Source organism: Gossypium arboreum, chromosome 4 (assembly GCF_025698485.1).
Source record: "Gossypium arboreum isolate Shixiya-1 chromosome 4, ASM2569848v2, whole genome shotgun sequence".
Taxonomy (NCBI): domain Eukaryota; kingdom Viridiplantae; phylum Streptophyta; class Magnoliopsida; order Malvales; family Malvaceae; genus Gossypium; species Gossypium arboreum.
This window is the reverse complement of record NC_069073.1, coordinates 11,561,243-11,577,864: the sequence shown is the minus strand read 5'-3', so window position 1 is coordinate 11,577,864 and position 16,622 is coordinate 11,561,243. Positions and strand designations below refer to the sequence as shown.

The 16,622-nt window shown below is 32.4% G+C and overlaps 1 protein-coding gene across 3 annotated transcripts; it reads left to right on the top strand.

Moving 5' to 3' along the window:
* Positions 1-8,769: 8,769 nt before the first annotated feature.
* Positions 8,770-13,739, top strand: LOC108460806 (potassium transporter 8-like). Of its 3 annotated transcripts, XM_017760466.2 has the most exons (7): positions 8,770-9,476; positions 9,562-10,057; positions 10,136-10,189; positions 11,454-11,714; positions 11,830-11,882; positions 11,969-12,347; positions 12,442-13,739. In XM_017760466.2, the coding sequence occupies exons 1-7, from the start codon at positions 9,441-9,443 to the stop codon at positions 13,494-13,496; spliced, it is 2,334 nt and encodes a 777-aa protein (XP_017615955.1). In that variant the 5' UTR covers positions 8,770-9,440; the 3' UTR covers positions 13,497-13,739. The 3 variants fall into 3 exon arrangements, with proteins under 3 accessions (XP_017615955.1, XP_052882998.1, XP_052882999.1); XM_053027038.1 differs by having other exon boundaries at positions 8,784-9,476; positions 9,562-10,189; XM_053027039.1 differs by lacking the exon at positions 8,770-9,476 and having other exon boundaries at positions 9,889-10,189; positions 11,435-11,714.
* The last annotated feature ends 2,883 nt before the right edge of the window (positions 13,740-16,622 follow it).

Below are 16,622 nucleotides of genomic sequence, written 5' to 3'. Positions count from 1 at the left end.
GGAAGCTAGAAAATTGAGCACTTTCGCCACATGTTTCCTGTCTCGGGAATAACTCTCTCCTAATAAATAAATATTTCTATAAGATAGCCTTCATATCTGTGATGTGGGCTGCATCTAAACCTGATGTCAGGCTAACAGGATATTTTCAAGCATTGGATCCCCAAACCAATAAATCGACTTTTAATGAATTAACAGACGCTCATAACATATGTTAGGACTAGTTGGCAATGGTCTAAGAGTAGCACAAAATACTTATTTTTAAGCAAATAATAAATCCCAAAACACAAACCTAAAACATTTTTCGACCTTCATTGTGATTCCATTAAAAGATGAATCGTCTCCAAGATAACCATTACGAATATACTTGAAAATATTTAAAAAAAAATGGTTGCATACAAAGACATAAAAGTAAATATTTAAAAAGGAAAACAATGGAATGGCAGAGATCAAGATTCAAAGAAATAATAATTTCACACTTCTGTCATGCAAAAAATAATTAAACTTAGAGCTGGCCCTGTTATGTTAACAATAACAGAATAAAACCCGGATTCAAAGGACTCGCTCCATCGCCAAACGAAACTTCTATTTGATCTTATTCACTATATTTTATTAAGACGGAGAGATCCCATTAAAATTGTTTTTTGTGATGTGCTTGATGTGATCCCACCTGTTTTTGCTCCTCTAACAGGGTTTGAGTGGGTCCATTTGTCAGTTTTATTAACCATTTTAACTCTCTCTTTTTACCTCTCTTATTTTCCTGCTTCAGATATAGCTGGGGCGCATGAATGTTTTGTTGGAGAAACTTAGTTCAAATTATGAAATTATTATTTTTACGAAGGCCTAAAAGTAACAAGGCCTATTTGTACAAGTGATTCATGGTGGGAGAATTTTAAACTTTTTTTTTAATTTCAGTTTAGTTTGTGAATTGATTTATTAAAATGTTTAATATATGATTAAATTTTAATTTAGTTGGTATTATAATAAGAGGTGAGAGAATTATGAGTGATTAAAGAAATGTATAAATTAATATCTTTATAATTAAGCAGCAATTTGATCTGAATTATTAAATAACAAATCTATGTGTGATTCTAATAAATCTCAGGTATATTGAAAAAGATAACATCAAATTAAAGTTATTTAATCAAACTAATGCTGTCAAAGCAATATCAATCACCTCTCAAATCTTTCACTTTCCTTTTCTGCAAAACATGGAGTAAAATCAAAACAAAAGCTAGGCTTTTAAAATTTTATTTTTATTTATTTATTTGTATGATGATCTCAAAAATAGGGTCCAACTTGATAAAAAAAAAGTGAAAAAAATCCAATTCAAAAATCAAAATAGCAAAGCAAAAGAGCCAAATTGAGACAATAGTGGAAAGTGGTCACCCACTAAGTAAATTGACGTGACAAATACTGGCTTATATAGGATCTTTGGAACCATATATATTACATATGGCAACTGCCTTTTTTTACTTCAATATTTTTTTATTAATACATTTTTAAATAGGATGTCTCAACATCTATCGCTATCAAATTTTATTATAAAATTAGTTTCATATACTAATCGAGTTAAAGTTCAATTAACGATTATTGTATATATTTTAATACATAGGTAATTAACTTATATATCAAATGTTTCTCCACACTAAGAGATATTAAATTCTTATGCATTTAAAATTTTTATTTATTGAATTTAAGATTAATAAAGTGTTATATTAAACTCAACATTTATAAGTGTTAAGTTTGTATTTATTTAACTTTTATTATTTAATATAAATTTAATTCTCATAAATATTTTAATAGGGATTTAATACTCATAGATGCCAAATTTTTTAATTGAATTTTAATCTATTGCTTAAATCTAACCCTCAAGAATTAATGTTGATACCCATAGGTGTTGGCCTCTTCAGAAATTTTTCACCATGCTTATAAATACACCCTCTCCTCATTTGGGTTTTCCACCTAAGCTAAAGTTGCCTCCCACCATTTTCGATTTCTTAAGTAAAAAATCTTTCTAAATTCTTCATTTTTCACCTTAAAATAGACTTTTTAAACTTGACTATGGATCTCATGAGGGAAGCTAATCAAATAACTCTAGTAGTTATTAATATAGTAATTTTTCATTAACTAGTTAGTTAAATTTGTCCTTTAAATTTAATTTTAGTCTTATTTTTTATATTGAACCCTAAACATTGAATTCCTTTTTGTTTTTGTTTACTTACTAGGTTGAGGAACAAAACTTTTGAATGTTTCGGACTTAGATCAAGAAAAGCGAAGTTCGGATTTAGATCAAGGGAAAAACAAAGTTTCGGACTAGTCGATATGTTTCGTTGTTTTCACGATCGAGGTAAGTTCGTATGTTAATAAGTTTTAATATAATTGTATTTTAAATTTTTATTATTGAATTATTTGTGAAATTCGACCTTGCGGATATATTTGACGAAGATTCGGCATTAAGAAATCCCGTTTGAACCTTAGGAATAGATTAAGATACGAATGACATGTCATTAAGGGTTATGTGATTTGGGTGTTGGTCCGTACGTCCTACCGGTGGCTAAGTTATCCAGCATGTATTATAGATTCTCGTCAACTTGTGTGAGCAGCACCGTGTAGCTACGTCATTACCATTAGCTTGTGTGGGCAGACCCGTTGATAGCTCGAGAGTGAGCATTATATGTGATATAAGATTGTGATAGCTTCGGCTATATTGGCACTTAGGGTGCGAAATTCTCGAGTATCCGATAGTATTCCGAATGGTTCAACGGGTATATCAAAGATATGAAATGGTGAGAAATAGATACGTATCAATACAACTATGTACAGAAACTATATGAACATTGAAACTATGAAAGTTGTGAAATCTTGATTAATTATGTGATTGAATATATGTTAACCTTATAATTACATGATTTGAGGTATATTATGTTATATTACTTGAATGGTGATTAAATGGTGAGTTTACTTATTAACTATACGAGCTTACTAAGCTTTACAGCTTACTCTATTTATTTTCTAGTATTTTATAATGAATATCGAAACTAGCTCGAATTGGGAGTCTTCGGAGATCGTATCACACTATCGAGCATCTACTTTGATACTTTTGAACTTTTGTTTTGGTTATATGGCATGTATAGGAATTTAGTCATTTTGGTATATAGTTTAGTAATGAATTTAGCAATTTGAGTTGGCTTGTAAATGTTAAGTACTTGTTTTTGTGTATAGCCATGAGAGTTGCTTATTTTGGTATATTTAGTGATGTATATATTTGTGTAAATAGTTTTTGTTGTATGGTTTATAATTGCCTTTTTATATGCTTGTTGTGAATTGGTATTATGGATGTCAAATGGTTGAAATTAGAAGTTGATATGCTTATGATTTTATGGCAAGATAAAGTATGTATGAAGTAATCATTTAAGTGAATTATAAATGTGAATTTTGGTATGAAATCATATGAGTTATCTTGACACATGTGTGTCTTATGGTTGATGGTGTGGAATTAGTATGAATTAGGCTTGGTATGATTAGTTTGAATGTCTATTTATGCCTTGTGTTGTGCCATTTGGTTTGATGTAGGTATGTGTTATTTGGGTGAGTAAAATGGCTTGGTAAATAGCCTATTTTTGTCCACAGGGGCAGAGACACAGGCATGTGTCTCAGTCGTATGTGACACACAGTCAAGTGACATGGCTGTGTGTCCTCTGGTGTTTAATTAGAAACCAAGTCAGTATGCTCCACACGGCTCAGCACATGGGTGTGTGTCTTAGCTGTGTGGCATACAGTCAGTATACCCTACAGGTTTGGCACGGCCTAACACATGGCTTGGTACATGGGCATGTGTGGCCATTTTGAAGGGCACACGGGCTGGTCACATGGGCATGTGGTTGGTCGTGTGACCCAAATCAGAGAGTTGCATAGGGTCGGACACGGGCTGGGACACAGCCATGTGATCCTATTTCGAATGTCCACACGGCCTGTGACATGGGCGTGTCTTTGGCCATGTGAGACACACGACCGGGCTACACGGCCATGTGTCCCCTATATTTTGTAAAATTTTTTAAGTTTTCCAGAAATTTCATAAGTTATCGGTTTAGGCTCGAACCACTTTTAAAGCATGATTTGGGCTTCGTAGGATCGTTTTAGGGACAATGTGAATGATTTTGAATGATGTTTATTTGGAATATGAAGATGTTTATGAAATGTATAGTTATTTGCGAAATAAGTTCGGTAATACTCTGTAACCCTATTCCGGCATTAAATACGAGTGAGGGGTGTTAGAAGACAGTGGTATATGCATCATGAATTTGTCATCACTAGACAAGTGATCCATGAGTATCAGGTCGTCGCTAATAAAATTCTCAGTTCGAGGTATTCTTGAGTCATCGATGACGCGATATTACTCCAAAATGCACACATTTAATATAACCTGTTGAGATGGGACCATTACCTTTGAAACCTATCCTATTGAAGTCGAGTTCTGGGGATATTTTTCTTTTGCAAAGTTACAAGTGGAAGTCTACATAGAGGTCTCAATCAATGACCGTTATGAGGTTATGGATCAGAGTATAACAGGGGAGCTAGTTGACAGTTGTTACACAGGCACGAGCTCAAACTTTTCGGGTGCCTGAAAATATTGTCTCATAAATACAATACAGAAGTTTGAGGGCATAATCATAGGGAAAAACTGTAGGGCTTCCCGTTATAATTTGTGTAATTTTTTTCTCCATTTCCACACAGCTAATATCTTTGACCTTACTTTTTATCTGAAGGCTAGCATCATTGTGGACGCAGGGGGACTTTCAAGCAAACAGTGGTTGTTGCAATGCAGTAAAGGTGATGCTCATTTCGGGGTGACAACGGTTTTCTTTATTAAACAACCCAGTAATAACTACAATCGTGGTTACCCTGACTTGAGTTTGACCTCTACTGTGCTGAAACATCCACTCTCTGCTTGAGAGCTTTCTTGTGTCCATCTCGGTGTCAGCCTTTGGATAAAAATGAAAGGTTAAAGCTACTGACTACTTGGAAATAGAGAAAAAAATTACGTTGATTACACTAGGAACCCTTCCATTTTTCCCTATGATCATGACCTGAATCTTATATATGATATATATAATGCATCGTTTGCAAGTATCCAAAAAGCTTGAACTTGTGTCTGTATAGCAACCGTCAATTGGCCCCCAGTTATACTTGAACCCGTGACTGCATCACGGTCGTCGACTGGGACCTCCACTTAGACTTCGATATGTGACCGTATCAAGTATTGTCACCTCGAAACTTGACTTCCATAGGATGACTTTCTAATGTAATGGTCCCATCCCGGCGTGGCATATGAAATGTATGTGTTTTGAGGCATGTTATTTCATCCCTAGCCCTTCAAATCTACTTATAAATATTTACGGTTTCAGCCTTAAAATCCTAACCTTAATTCCTAAAAAAACCCTAACCCTAACAAAATTTAAAAGAAAAATGAGGAGAGAGTATGAAAGCGAGCCCAGCTGCTCATGCTTTCACATTTTCTTTTTTAAAAAGAGTCTTTCCTAATTAAAAAAGACATAAAAACGAAATTAAAAAAAAGAGATATATACCTTATTTAGCGTAATTAACAACCTCTTATTTATATAAATTTTATTGCATTTAGAAATCATATTATATAAAATTTAATTGTTTAATATATTGATATGAAATCATGTTATTGTTTTTATATTTATACAACAATGCAAAAAAATGACATAATTTGGTGGATTTTCTTGTCTCATTCCCGATCCCTTTTGATAATCATCTTTTTATCCCTTTTTAATATCAAAAAATAGTGCAAAGATAAGGTCAACTGTAGCACTTGGTGCTGAGTACTCCATTAACTCAAACTGGGATCAAATTTTCTTTTTTTTCTCTTTTTCTGTTATTGGAAAAGATATATTTAAGATTGGTAAGATACTAAATAAAACCATTTTCATTCAAATTATGGAGCAAGAAACTAACAAAATGTGGGGTTCCAAGGGGACCACTGTTTCTGATGCTAATCTTTAGTCGCTAAAACGATTTTGATTAAAAAAAAATTTCGATCGTGAATAATTTATGTCATGAAACTTTCGTTGGAAATACTTTTTCAGCCCTAAGTAATATTTTCAATGAATTTTCTTCAGAAATTAAAATTAGTGAAGAGTTCGCGGTCCTAATTTTTCACCTAAATTTTCAGGTTAACATCGTTAAAAAATTATGTCTTAGTTAATATTTTTATTTTTAAAAATGATTTAATTAATGTGAATGACTAAATTTAACTTTAAAAAGTAATTATTAAATACAAATATTAAAATTAAAAATTACATTATTCCAATGTAATAATCAAAAGTTGGAATCGTGAAGAATGTCGAATAGTAAAAGCATGATGAATAATAATGTAAGCAATATTCAGTGAAGTGATCCTAATTAATGCTCTTTCAAAAGGATCTAATTCTTGAAGGATTTATTCTATATATATAAGAAAAAGGTTAAATTAATGGATAAAGAATTATTTAGTGATTATTAGATTCTTAGATGCAAATATTAATTTATGGAGAATTTTAGAATTAAATCCAATGGGCAGTACAAAGTAATTTCAGTTTTAGCATTAAATTTGGTTACAAATTACAAAATGAGAATACAAGGTATTTGGATTTGAGACTAATGTATGTTTTTCTTATTTTTCAACATCCTATTTTAATATTTATATTCGAAGATTTCCAAACTTCAAATAAGTTGGTCGACAAATTTTGTGTTTTACGAAACATTATTTCTTTTTTTATTCTTTCCTACAATTCAAAGGTTGTTAACATTAATTCTAATCTCATATAATTTGCTTTGTGAATCATAATAAATTATGTTTTTACATTTAATGGGGAGTATTATAATTTTTTTTATTACAATTAGGTTACGTTTTATTCACTTATACTTCAAATGTTATATTTTAGCCATTTATGTTATCGTGTCGTAACGATAAGCTGACGTGGCACGTTAAATTATTATTTCAAACAAAAATTTTACGTTAAATTATACACTTGATCTCTATTTTTTTTCATTTTGAGCAATTTAGTCATTTTTATGTTCTTTGAACTTTTTTTTTCTATTTTCTTCTCCTTCCCTCTCTATTTTCCTCCCATCTTTATTTTTTTTAAACATAGTTTTTCTATGTTTTTCATTTGTTAAAACCAGTCCCTATACTTTTTTATTTTTCATTTTCCTTTTCTTCTTCCCTTTTTATTTTTCTCTTTTCTCCTTTCCTCTTTGTTTTCCTCCCATCTTTATTTTTTTAAATGTAGTTTTTCTATGTTTTCTATTTGTTAAAACCAGTCCCTATACTTTTTTATTTTTCATTTTCCTTTTCTTCTTCCCTTTTATTTTCTCTCTTCTCATATTATTTACCACAAAAACATAATATTTTCCTATCAAATAAACCAAGTCCTTATTTATTTCACATGATTCGAAATTGAATTTCACTCAAAACCAAATATCAATCATTTTAATTAAATCTCGATTTGAATATAACCTAATTTTGAAAGTAAAATTAGATCTAACTAATTAATATAAAAATCATATGCTTAATCAAATCTAAACATAAATTGAATTCTTTATATTCAAAACAATTTTTTTTTCGTTCCCAAACTTTTACAGAACCGTGTAGATTATTCATTTCTTTTTCTTTTATTTTTTGACAAATAAAATTAACCAAATTGTAAAATTGATCTAAACCTTTCTTGGATATTCCCAAACAAGCTTGATTGGAAGCTAAGCATAGATGAACCGAAGAGAGAAAGGGAGCATGGAACCAAATTGGTTTGGGTAAAGTTGAGGGTAAATTTCGTATGGTGTTCATTTTAGTTATTGAGAGTGTAGAGCTTGTTTGAGGAATTCGTGAAACAACGTAGTTTCAAGAGGGCGAGAATGTTGTAGGTAAGATAGATAAGGTGGTCGTGGGGTTGGTTAGGAGGTTAAGGGAATGGACTAGGAAAATTTTGTTGAGGGTGGACTGCCATAAGTCACGATTGGCGAGGTCTTCGAGTGAGGCAAGCTTGTGGATTAGGTCATTGAGAGATCCAAATTGGTTCGTTAAAGTGATGATAGACGACGAGGATTTGTAATTGTGGGGGGAGAATATGCGAAGTGAGTTTTATTTTGATTTCAACTTTTGCCTTTTAATTTTTCATAAACATAAAAAGGTTTTAATAAATGGAAAACATAGAACAAAATTACGTTAAAAGAGATAGAGAAGTGAGGAAAACAGAAGGAGAAGCAGAAGAGAATGAAAAATAAAGAAAGTTAAAAGAACATAAAAGAAAAAAATTAATTACTCAAAACTAAAAAATATGAGGATCAATTGTATCATTTAACCTAAATTTTTTGTTTGAAATGATAATCTAACGTGTTACGTCAGCTTACCGTCAGACAGTTAACAACAATTAATGGCTTAATGACTAAAATGTTACAACATGTTAATATAAGTGACTAAAAATATAACATGAGATAAATAAAATTGACTATTTTAATAGTTTACTTATTATCCAAATATATATTAAATATAAATATAAGTAATAATCATTGTCCTAATACATATCAAAATGATAATAAAATATCTTAGTAGTATAGCTATTATTCCATTATTTTGAAAAGGATGTAATCTTAGGGGTAATTATAACTAGATAAATTTTACACCTCGTAATTTTATCCGATCTTACTCGTGGAATAAGATGGTCCCGTTTTCCGTGCTAAATTAGCAGTAAATCAAATAAACCAGACAAAAACAATAGAAAAACTTGAAAAGAGAGACGTTTCAGTGAGTGGTCTGTGTTAGGTTTCACCAAATAAAAAAGGAAAAGTAAAAGGGAAAATCTTTCAATTTTCAGTTAGTGAATGGCCATTGCCCAGTTTATAAGGCACTACATTTTCCCAGTAAACAAACAAAAAACCTTTAAGCATGCTTTTTCTTCCTTTTTTCGATTTTGGTTTTTTTTTTTCCCTCTAGGATGAAAATTGATAGCATTAACAAAATCCATGTAATCTAGAATCTCAAATACTGCTAAAAGAAAAAGCTTAAAAAGACTACCCAAATTTTGTAATCTTCAAAAACCACCACTTCTTTATTTTTCCAATCCATCTTGTTTTACTTTTTCTCTCTATAAAATTAGAACTCACAATATTCTTTTATTCTTATAGCTCTAAATCCAATCACCTTTCCATTTTCAATACCATTCTCTCTAAACATATCTTCTTCGTTTTGGTCTTTCATGTTAAATTGTTCTCGACTTATCTACATTGTCTGGTTCTTCATCACCTGCTTATTCTCTCTACAGTATATACATAATCTCTTACCAAGCCAAGCCTACCCTTTTGTGTGTTTCTGTTCAACTTTTAAGAATTGGTTTACTTGTTGAAAGAATGGATTTTGAGTGACTGTAGACAAGTTTATAATGGATCTTGAAGGTGCTATCCCCGCGAGTCCAATAGTAAGAAAGTGGCAGTAATTAGTTCTTTTGAATGGTTACTCTCTTCAAAATCTCAACTTGTTTTTGTTTTTCTTTTTGGTTGCAGAAGAAGGAATCATGGAAGACAGTGTTAAGTTTAGCTTATCAGAGTTTAGGTGTTGTTTATGGAGATTTAAGTACTTCCCCTTTATATGTATACAAAAGTGCTTTTGCTGAGGATATTCAACACTCTGATACAAATGAAGAGATATTTGGGGTTTTATCATTTGTGTTCTGGACATTGACATTGATGCCATTACTGAAATATGTGTTTATTGTGCTCAAAGCTGATGATAATGGGGAAGGTGGAACTTTTGCATTATATTCATTGCTCTGCAGGCATGCCAGGGTGTGTTCTTTGCCTAATTGTCAGCTTGCAGATGAGGAATTATCAGAGTACAAAAAAGATGGGATGGCATCAAATAATAATAGGAGCTTTTGGGGTTCAAGTTTGAAATCAACTTTAGAAAAACACAAAATATTGCAAAGGCTATTGCTTGTATTGGCTTTGATTGGAACTTGCATGGTCATTGGAGATGGGGTTCTCACACCTGCAATTTCTGGTATTTTTTTCAAACATAAAATCTGGGTTTCATTTATTTTTCCTTGGGTTTATACTAAGACTTTCTGGGTTTCTGCAGTTTTTTCAGCAGTTTCAGGGTTGGAGCTTTCAATGTCCAAAGAGCAACATCGATGTAAGTCCTTAAATTAGAAGCCTAACTTTCATATTTTTGTTTTGCAGAAACCTTGTTTTACCGTATCCCACACTCATCCAAATCCTAGTATTTGATGTATAGGTTATCAAAATCGTGAAAGGTGTTGCATTAGTGTGGGGTCCCTCATAAGCTTCCTTGTTTTAATAAAACTCAATTCACCAACTTCATAAAATTACGCTTAGATGCATAATGTGGAAAGTCAAGTTGATTAGCTATTTTGTATGTAATTGAAGTAAAGGTGAAACATGTGGCTAAGAAAACAAGTTTTCTAAATTTCATAAATCAGAAAGATGATGGGAAAGTGTCAATTTTCGTATGTTAATCTGTCGTTATAAGGCTAGAAAAAGGTATGTTTGGTGAAGGATAAAAGTTGGGATAAACAGAACTACATTAACAGTATTCGAATAAAAATCATTTTTTTATATCGAAATTTCATTATTTACTTTATTTGGCAAACCTACTTTTGTTAAAATAGTCAACCTGGAAACCATGACTGAAAACCCCTCATAAGGGTCATCATGGCTTCAGCTAAGCTTGAATCACTTTTGAATGATTTTTTGATTGACTGCCACCACTGAAAATGTGGTAAACTCATCCTCTTTTTAATGATTTTTTTTTTACTTTGATTTCCAAATTTCTAATGAAATCGCATAATATTTTTCTTATATTCCTTTTTATCATGTTTGATTCTTTGTTCACATTACCTTATTCTTTCTACAAGTGGGCTTTCGTCTGTCTCCTTGCATCCTTTGTTTGCTAGCATTTTCTATTTATGGCTGACATGTACTCATTTGAGCTTTCTATCATGGCATCACAGTTCTAATAAAATATCCTAAACAATTAGATCTAAGATTTCATTCAATGATAATTTTGCAACTATCTAAGCATATCTTATATGTTGCATTTTTCATTTTTAAGGTTATCGTATTTGACACTCATATTCAATGCATATTTGAATATAGGTATATGCATACCACTCTCCGAAAGTCTTCTAAGCACATGAAAAACTATTAAGAAATTTTTTTTTGAATATAATCATGATGGACAAATACCTCTTAAGCCCAATGCTCACCACTCGAGTTGGAATTACATGAGATAAGAGATAGATGAGATGGTATCTAAATTGTCCATCAATTTAACAGCATCATATATGGTTAACGTAATTTATTTCAAAAGCTCAAACTCAAAACACTGCTTATGTGCTTTAATATTCTGTTTCCTCAGAGTTTATATCATTCTGCAGATGTCGAAGTCCCAGCAGCTTGTGCCATTCTCATATTCTTGTTTGCGCTCCAACATTATGGGACACATCGAGTAGGGTTCTTATTTGCACCAGTGGTGATAACATGGCTTTTATGCATCAGTGCCATTGGGGTTTACAATATCTTCTATTGGAACCCCAAGGTTTACCAAGCTCTGTCCCCTTTTTACATGTACAAGTTCTTGAAGAAGACCCAAAAGGGTGGTTGGATGTCACTTGGTGGGATCCTGCTCTGTATAACAGGTACAGGAAAACTGCATCTTGGAGTGTGGGTGTCGGATACGAGTATACTCGTGTCCAAATATGTCTCAAATACGGGTTCGCACATAGAGTACTAATGCTGATCTTATTGTTTCAGGCTCAGAAGCTATGTTTGCTGATCTTGGACACTTTTCACAGTTGTCCATCAAGGTAACTTAAATATTATTTCATGTTTTAGTTGTATAAAATGCTCATATTTATTGTTTTTTCCCTAACAGAATGCAACTTTCCTGCAGATTGCTTTCACCTTTGTGGTTTATCCATCTCTAATCCTTGCATATATGGGACAAGCTGCATATCTTTCGAAGCATCATATTCTCGAAACCGACTACCGGATTGGATTCTATGTCTCTGTACCAGAGAAAATAAGATGGCCTGTTCTGGTTATAGCCATATTTGCAGCAGTTGTGGGAAGTCAAGCCATAATTACTGGAACATTCTCAATCATCAAACAATGTTCTGCTTTGGGTTGCTTCCCAAGGGTCAAAATTATCCACACTTCATCCAAAATGCATGGCCAGATTTACATACCGGAGATCAACTGGACTCTAATGCTGTTATGCTTGGCAGTGACTGTTGGTTTTCGAGACACAAAACGCATGGGAAATGCATCAGGTATCATCTTCTCTGGATTTTTATTTGATCTCGAGAGTTCATAATTGTGTGATGATCATCATTCTTACAGCATTTTTCTTATTACATCCTACAGGTTTGGCAGTTATAACAGTTATGCTGGTTACAACATGTTTAATGTCTCTGGTTATTGTCTTATGCTGGCATAAAAGTGTTTTTCTGGCTATTTTGTTTATATTCTTCTTTGGCTCCATTGAAGCACTGTATTTCTCAGCATCTCTTATCAAGTTCCTTGAAGGGGCTTGGGTTCCTATTGCCCTTGCTTTAATATTTTCAGCCATAATGTATGTTTGGCACTATGGCACACTCAAGAAATATGAGTTTGATGTTCAGAATAAGGTCTCTATCAACTGGCTCCTTGCTCTAGGTCCGACTCTCGGTATTGTTCGGGTCCGAGGCATTGGGCTTATACATACTGAGCTTGTTTCCGGGATCCCAGCTATTTTTTCTCACTTTGTCACCAACCTCCCTGCATTCCACCAAGTTGTAGTATTTCTTTGCATAAAATCAGTTCCAGTACCACATGTGAGTCCAAAGGAAAGGTTCCTAGTAGGAAGAGTCGGTCCCAAGGAATACAGGCTCTATCGATGTATAGCACGATATGGATATCGAGACGTTCACAAAGATGATCTCGACTTTGAAAAAGATCTTATTTGTAGTATTGCGGAATTTATCAGATCAGAGAGACCTGAATGTAGTATTCCGATACTAGACTCTGAAAATGATGAAAGAATGACAGTTATCGGGACATCATCATCTAATTTAGAAGGTATAAGAATGCATGAAGATGGTGATGTGGATTCATCTGAAATTGTTGGCACTTCAGAGCGAAGGGTGGCAAAGTCCCCGGAGAAGGTGAGGAAGAGAGTGCGGTTCATTGTCCCGGAAAGTTCACAGATCGATAACGGCGTGAAGGAGGAATTACGAGAACTGATGGAAGCAAGGGAGGCAGGAATGGCATTCATACTTGGCCATTCATATGTAAGAGCAAAGAAAGGATCAAGTTTGATAAAGAAAATTGTGATAAATTTGGGATATGATTTCTTAAGAAGAAACTCTAGAGGACCAACTTACGTCCTAAGCATTCCTCATGCATCTACACTAGAGGTTGGGATGGTCTACCAGGTATAGAATAATTTTATTAAGTACTTGTACCGGAGCCCGCACTCAACTTGCAGGATATTGTCCATTTTGACTCCAAAGTTTCACAATTGATGCCGTGAAAAAGGGGATAATACCTTGCAGATTGGGTGCGGATGTTCACACTTGGATCTTTGCATTCCATCATTTTCTTTCTTCCGCTCTTATTGTATATGATAGAACATAACATAGCTTTCTAGAGATGGTAATTCGATTGCAGATCATAGTTCAATATGCGACTACTCTCAGCTTTTAAAGCTATTTTACTCGGATTTTTCCTTTTTTCTACATTTCTTGTGTGTGGTATAAATTCATATGATATAATATAATCCTCTAAATAATAAATCTAAATTTTTTAATATTAATGTATTAAATCCATTTCTGAATCCCATTTTCACATTATATCATAGATTCATAAGATAAAAGTTGGATAAAACGTGAATATGAAAGAACAAATAAACAACCACTATGATTCTTTTCTTATGAATTATGTGTTATAATTCCTCTAAGAATATGATCCTATTACAAACTACAAATTGCCTCCAAAGTAAAGGTGTTTATTTTCAACCATTGCAAACTTTCAATACACCATGGACAATTATTTATATCAATGCCCTTCTCCGCCGTGACTTGGCCCTGAAGAATCCTTGATTCCCAGAAGATCGAGAACTTCGAGAACTTCATCGAGTCGAAGTCCACGGCCTCCTTGACCGTCATGGGGAAAATGATTTGGAGATAAAGTACGAGCTTCCAGGGTGAAAACCAGTAACGTGAAGCTCAAGAAAACAATAAAGGAAACGAAAGGGAGGGTGGATTTGAGTTTCATGACCATGAATGAAGGATTTATGTTTTGTGTGTGTGTATATATATTCAAAGGGTGTAAAGAAAAAGAATGTGTAAATGTAGTTTGAATATGTTATTGCATGAGTGTGGTTTATATAGGAAAGGTAATAACAGCTTGGTTTTGACCAGAAATAGTGGGGAAATCTCAGGTTGAAACAAGTATGAGAAATGGGGTTGATGTTAAGGAAGCAAGAAACGAAATTCAGTTGGATTGACTGGAAATTTAGAGGGTCAAACATTGAGAAGTTCTTTTTGTTTGAAATTAATGTTTTCACAAGTTTTACCAATTCACCACTTTTTTCTTTCTTAACAAATAGATTTGTTTATGAATAAAATTGTGATCTAAATTTCATTTTGTTAAATGTAATTTAAGCTAGCATGGTGAGTTGTATTCATTATTCACAAAATAATTAAATAAATAATTTTTTTTATTACAATATACACAAACAAAATGCAAATACATAAACTATCAAAATAAAGACTTGTAATAAATGAATAAACCTTCAAACTGGGTTCAAGGGAAAACCATGGTTCACGAGCACATCACACAACACGCGCATTGCCAAATCACACCACATGGTTCCAACTTGGAATTCAAACTCTTCCACTCAAACATGTATAGTATTAGGGTTTTTTTTTTTTTTAGATGGATCTCATGTTTTCTCTTAAAAAATTGAAAAGAAAATTTATTGAACATGTGCCATGTAAATTGGAAACAAAATAATAGCTTTTTTTTTGCCATTAAAAAAAAGAAAGGAGATATTTGGTATTTATTCGTTTATTCGAGTTCATCCATGTATGGTAGTAATATTATGCATAATTTTTAAGTTTATTTATTTTTATAAACAATTAACCTAAGCTCTAAGTATTTATTTATTTTTGGTATTTATATATTTTTAGTTTAATTACAAATATTTAAATTTGTTGGATCCGTATTAGATAGAAGAGAATATTTTTCTGCTCAAATAGGATTTTTAAATTTATAATTGCCTAAATATCTTAATGCTTGCGGAAAGTAACATGATTGGGTATAGGCTATGTACACAATTCATGTTTGGTGGATATGTAATTTAGTTTAAATAAACTCCGCTTGTACGTTTGTTAGCTAGAATTAAGTTTTTCTAATTCTTAATGCTATTAATGAATTAAATTCTGTGTGATTTGTTTTAGAGTTATTTGTTAATAAGTAAAATAACTTCAACCAGCTTTCTTTTGGTTATTGAAGACGCAACATTGGTAACTATAAATAGTTCATTTAACAATATTAAATTTATCCTTGCATAGATAATTAAACTCATTAATCAAAGCTAAGAGTTCATCTTTGACTAGATTCTCATTGTATTGACCTTACAATTTTTATTTGTGATCTTTCACCTATCTCTACTGATAGAATGTTAATCATCATTAGTTGACCTAGTCTTTGGCAACTAAAATTTTTTATTTGAATTAGCTCCTCGTTTTGTTGATAGTTTATGTGTATAAATAAATGCTCATTCAAAATGAACCACAACCACATGACCTAGTTTTGTTGATGTATGACCATGATCTCATGCCTTTTCTCGATGGCACTATTGAACCACAATCACAAACCATTACTATCAAAATGAAGCTATCCCCAACTCAAAATACAAACTTTGTTTCAGGCAAGATCAACTAATACTCAATGCCTTACTAGCCTCAGTATAACTTCCACAATTGAAAAAACCAATACCTCCTAGCAAGCCTGGTATAAACTACACACTTTGTAAGCAAACAAATTGCATACATGCATTTTTAGTCTTCGCAACCATCTGCAAGTCATTATAAAAGGCTCAAAGACCATAACAAAATATCTTTAAGAGATCCGTAAAATTGCAGATGAACTTGCAATTGCCGATGCTCCAATAACTGATGAAGAATTGATTCTAAAATTCCTAAATGGTCTCAATATTGAGTATGATTTTATGAAGACAACTATTCAGGCTCAAAATGAAGCCATTTCATATGAAGAGCTATTCGACAAGCTTTTTAATTGTGAGGTAATCCTTCAAACTCTACTCTTCATATTATAGAAGTTGAATAATTTATTGCATTATGAATTAAAGATAATAAAATTACTCATTAAGCTACATTCCATAGAATTAGAGAAAATAGAACTGTGTAAACAATTCTTGTCCCTTATTTTTCTGTTGTTTATTGTAATGCCATTTGAAATGTCCACTTCCATTGTCGCTTCGGTCACCACTTATGCACTTTATTTTTGTTTAAGTAATTATTAATTATAGGTTTCGACAA

Coding starts and splice junctions, on each gene's coding strand:
- LOC108460806 (XM_053027038.1), top strand. CDS start 9,441: ATGGATCTTGAAGGTGCTATCCCCGCGAGTCCAATA. Junction 10,190..11,453: donor GTCCAAAGAGCAACATCGAT/GTAAGTCCTTAA, acceptor ATCATTCTGCAG/ATGTCGAAGTCCCAGCAGCT. Junction 11,715..11,829: donor GATCCTGCTCTGTATAACAG/GTACAGGAAAAC, acceptor TTATTGTTTCAG/GCTCAGAAGCTATGTTTGCT.